Source organism: Babylonia areolata, chromosome 15, assembly GCF_041734735.1.
Source record: "Babylonia areolata isolate BAREFJ2019XMU chromosome 15, ASM4173473v1, whole genome shotgun sequence".
NCBI lineage: Eukaryota > Metazoa > Mollusca > Gastropoda > Neogastropoda > Buccinidae > Babylonia > Babylonia areolata.
Window position 1 is genome coordinate 4,578,094 of NC_134890.1, and position 5,316 is coordinate 4,583,409.

The 5,316-nt window shown below is 41.3% G+C and overlaps 1 protein-coding gene across 1 annotated transcript in view; it reads left to right on the plus strand.

Annotated features, from left to right (window-relative positions):
• Positions 1-3,034: 3,034 nt before the first annotated feature.
• Positions 3,035-5,316, plus strand: part of LOC143290382 (arf-GAP with GTPase, ANK repeat and PH domain-containing protein 1-like) — a 77,652-nt gene continuing 75,370 nt past the window's right edge. Inside the window, exon 1 of the mRNA XM_076599769.1 lies at positions 3,035-3,436. Within this exon, the coding sequence (XP_076455884.1) occupies positions 3,256-3,436 (181 nt within the window). The 5' untranslated portion in view covers positions 3,035-3,255. The remainder of the gene's footprint in view (positions 3,437-5,316) is intronic.

Consider the following 5,316-nt stretch of genomic DNA (forward strand, 5'->3'; position numbering starts at 1 on the left):
TAGTGAAACTTGAGCAAATATGAAAGAATACATTGTTATACAGACATACAATCATGTGTTGCTGTCAAGTCATTCAAAATTTGTCATTTGCTTGATGACATTTTTCAGTGAGTTTTTAATTTTTTTTTTATGCTGAATTATCCTGAACACTGAGGAAGGTTTTGGTGGAGGGGTGTCCTGCCCCATCCACGCCATTTCAGCATGCTGTTGTGTCCTTGAGAGAGACACCATGCATTTTCTCCACTCCACCCACATATTCATGGGTATTGGAACTCACTTGCGGAAGGTTGAAACAGCGGAAGAAGAGGATTACGCCCTGCCTTCCAATGCTGAGCCCTAGTTATAGTGGTTATTCACTGCCCCACTGGCCATAAAAGACTGTTGGACATTTAACCTTTTGTTAGATAAACGAGCATGAAGATGTTGCTGCTAAGCACGGCCAAGTATGTTTTAGACTACCTGAAATGGCTGTACTCAACACTCCCTTTCTATCCTTAAGTCACTGCTCAACTAGACCAATGAGACAGACATCTGAACTGAACAGCAAAGACACTCTTTGACTAAGGGACCCCCGAAAAAGGAATATGGCTGCCTACATGGCGGGGTAAAATTGGTCATACACGTAAAAGCCCACTCGTGTACATTCGTGTGAACGTGGGAGTTGCAGCCCACGAATGAAGACGACTAAGGGGCATAACTTCAAAACCATTGCTTGTACTTATCAGCTGCCATACAGGTAAATAAAAGGGTGTCGAGAAACGACCTCGTTACGGTTTCATAAAGATCCAAGATCTCGTAATGAAAATGAATAAACAAATTCAAGTTAGTGGGGGTGGAGGTGAGTCTAAACGGACAAAGCCCAGAATAACTCCTAGTTACCCACCCAGCCCCACTACTGCAGCGAATCTTCTGCTTCTGCGACGACAAGTACCATACCGAGCGCTTACAAGCATTTGATGAGCAATATTGGTTTCAAACGTATAATGTATTTATTAGGTGTGGAGGGAACACATCACTACCTTTTTCAGCTAAAGGTGAAGTCGACCAGGCTCATTGTCTCCCTTGCATCGTCTGCAATGATGATGTTTCATTCTTACACCCACCCCACCCCCCTTCTTTGGAGACAAGTACAAAGTAATGGAAACTGACGTTATTTTTAACCCTTCTTCTTTCCTTTTGAGATGATATTCCTACCGTGGATAACATACATTTTTCTTCTTTATGATATTCCCTCTAAAAGATAAATAGACCGCTGGAGAGTTCCGTGCTCATGTGACTTATACAGACGCGTCACATGATCTGTGCTCTCGAAGTTGATTGGTACTTCGAAATTTCGAGCAACAAGGCGATTGAGAGAGGCAGAACGTGTGAAACAGAATGCTTCTTTTTTCAACTTTTTGCTTCATATTTTGTTCTTTCTATTGTGTATGTGATGGCACTTCATCAGTTGTACCTCTGAGTTTGGTTGTAGCAGTGGAGGTTATTAACTGACGAAACTATGATGGGGGACAGCACATGTTCGCTGCTCAGTTTTGTCTATGCCGCCGATCGCCTTTGGCATTGCTTGCGATTTCGAGTAGAAGTTAGATGCGCATGCGCAGCAGTCTAACCAGTGTAAAATCAAAACAATTTGATATGGCGATCGGTTAATAGTACATGGTCTTTCATCTGAGTCCATAACACTGTTCTTCAGTTTGAGCAAGTACATGCACCCACTAAAACCAATCCGAGCATGGGGTCTTTCACCTAGCTGAGTCCATTTGTAAACACATCAGCACCAGTTAATGGAAAGGGTCTTTCACTTATGTCCCTGGGCATTTTATTGCAGACTGATGTAACTGATTCGTAACCACTCCCCTCCTGAGATCACTCCCCGGGGAGTGATTATGGCCGGGCACGTGCCTAAACGCACCCGTGGCGGGGAGTAAATCAGTCCAGACTCAGCTGACTCGACGATCTCACTCATGGTCCAAATTCACCCCCACTGGCACCCCTCCGCTCAAATTGTCCCACACAAAACATAGTCTTGCAATCAGAATTTGAGGGGGTGGGGTGCCGGGTGGTGATTCCGGCCAGTGCCCAGCTAAATCTACTTACCGAGAATCCCAAAGTGCATACAGACACGATGGGTGGCCGTGGCGAACCAGAATCACTCCAGAGGAGTGAAAATAGAACAGGGGTGGATTGATTCCGGACTTATGCCCGAATTCACACCCTTCCCCATCTAATAAATCATATACTCATAGATTACCTTCGCTCCCTGTGAAAAGGATATTTACAGGTGGAGGGGAGTGGTTTTTGACTCAAACTTATGTCTGAATTTAGTCTGCCGGCTCCTCAGTCCTCCCACCCCACCTCGCCCCCTCAATAATCTAGTCTCTCCACTTGGCCGAGTACACATACATGCATGCACTTGGCAAGGCTTGACTACAAAGCATGGCGCTGGGTTTCGCTGCTGGCCAGGCATCTGCTTAGTAGATGTGGGTGACACCTCCCTGACTGAGTAACTGAAATTAATCTGAACATGACTAGTGCCGGCGTTGCGTTGTGCTGCTGTACGTCAGGCATATGCACTGAGCAGATGTGGTGTAGCATAAATGGATTTCAGTAGTGTCCGCAGTGACGCCTCCTTGAGAAACTGAAACTGAAAGCTGCCCTGGCGCACTGAAAAAGAACCCATGGCTGACATGGATTTGTCCGAACGCAGTGACGTACGCCTCCTTGAGAAAAACTGAAACCGAAACTCCCAGCTTGTCAACAAATCGCAACTTCCGGTGACAGTTGCATGTCGAGTGACATGAATTGCTTGATTCTCGGCAGAATACGGAGTGAAGGGTAGGGGGTTGTCATGCAACGGAAGAAGAGGGTGTGGGAAAGTCGCACCTTCCACCATGACTGGGCCCATAACTGGGAGTGGGCTTCCAGACACGTGGTCTAGTCAGATTACTTCTATTGACAGCTGCTTCTTCCTCTCGCTTGCAATTGCATTTCTTTCCTTTTTGTACTGACAAATAATGGTATTGCTTCAACATCTGCAGCCTGTGTGTTCAATGGAAGAAAATAGTGGCAGACGACCCAAGGGAAGTAATATTTCCTGCTGAGTGCGCATGATCAAAGTCAATGCGCATGCGCAGGTAACCTTTATCCGATGGCCATTTTGACGATTGTGATGAAAAATTCTGAGTTGACGATATTCTAACAGCAAACATGTTGATCATGACGAGTTCAGCATTAAAAGGATGAGTGTCACAAATCATGAAAATGAATGTGCGGGGCCCGATGCAATCGTACTGGAGTAATTCCCTGGCAGTTCGTCAGGAAATCCAGCGATTCGAGAGCGTTCATCCAAGTATTTACGCTATTTATGACTTGATTGAAGCGATTCCAGACCCTTTGATTCAGCAGCAGATACGTGAACACGTTGTGTGCATTGAAGGTGAGTCACAGTGTGTTTGGTTATTCATTTCTTTCAACATCAGAAAATTAGATTGGTTAGCATAAATTTTAAGTAAAGGCTTGAGTGTGAATACCCTAATGTTTACTGGCATCACGTTCTGTGGAGATGGTCTGACAGGTAAGGACTGACTTCCGTTTGTCTGTTCAGACTGTTGTCTGCTATTGTCAACGTTTGGCAACTTCGTAAAGTTATTTCCGTGATTACTCTCAGTTGAACTGAAAATTTCAATTCGAAAAGAAAATCTGAACTGCACCTGTCCTACATTTTTTATGCATTCAATGTAAAATTTCATAAAAGAAGTTTGTGGTATTTCCGACTTATGTCTGCTTGCTTTTCTTGGATAAATGTCAAATGAGAGTAAAGCCCCTCCCACTTTTACAGACACAAACACAACCAGTACATTAAAGTGTCAGAATGGGATTGTTTAACAGAAAGAAACATAAGCTGTGGACACAAGTACTAAAGTATTGGTAGATAGGTGATAGAAGCAGATGTGTAGATAGCAGATTAAGTGATAGTTTCTTTTTTTATTTACATATTATTTTTTTAATAGTATTCATTTTTATCTCAGAAATATCTTATAAACTACACATGCATAGTTGGACTTTTGTGTCACCTGTCAGCAGTGATGATAGTCTCATAAAAATATGAAGTTTGATACAGGCTTTTGGTTGAAAATGTTGCAGGTTGAGTTTTCAGCATTCTGGATTGTCACTAATGAAAGGTTATATATATATATGAAGTTTGACATGTACAGAAATCATGTTAAACTTAAAGCAAAACCACTTTGGTTAAGTATTTTAGCAGCCGCACATATGAATAGAATTTGGTTTGGTTTGAAAGTTTCGTTCGAAAGTTTTCATTATAATTATAATTTATATGCTGATTCCCTGTGAACTGCGTAATAATATCATAGTATAGTTTGTGAAATTGTGATTCATTTGTGTGTCATGTGCTTTCACTTTATGTTTACCTTTTCCTTTATTTTTGCATTATTATATTTAGAGCTCTGTTGAGCATACATTTTGATTGCTTATGCATTTTAACACACTTTATTTCCTAGAGATAGTTTTTTTTCTTCAGCATCTATCTGTCCAGTCCTGTATTCTTATAGACCATGGGGGTATCACACATTTGGCAACCAGTCTCCCATATCTGTTGCAGTTGTCTATCCTGACTGTCTCACTCTAACGCTGGGTTAGACCTGTCTGTTCAGAGATGTTGCCCTTCCATCTCATCTTCTGCCTTCCTCTTCTTGCTCCCCATACTGTTCTGTGCACTAAGGTCTTGGTCGGCCTGATAAAAGAGAGACATGGCAATATTACTACAATTTCCTTTTCTTTTTCTTTTTATAATTTATGAGACTACAGGTCTGACATGGATATAAATAAACTTTCAGCATTGACTGGGTATTCATATAGATAATTTTGTACAGTTTTGATAGGTTAATTATTTTTGTTTGGCAAAATAATATTTTCACTTATTTTCTGAGAGAGAGAGAGAGAGAGAGAGAGGCAGTGAATGTGTGCTGAGATACAGTAACAAAGAATGGATTGAACCTACTGTGGGCAAATGAATGATGAGTAAAGCATTAAACATTCAGTTAGTGCAGTATGCATTGAAATTCATGACATTGTTATAATGGTGTTTACAATGCACAAAAGTTGTTTTTTTTCGCAAAAATCAAAATAATTGTACATCCCATGCATGATATACACAGAATTGAGAGAAAAAACAAAACAAAAAATTTTGTTTCATTTATTGTTTTTTCATGAATGGCAAACATTATACTTTATTAGTTTATATAATACTTTGTATCTGTTTCCCCACAATGTAGAGCTCTACACCCACAATTTATA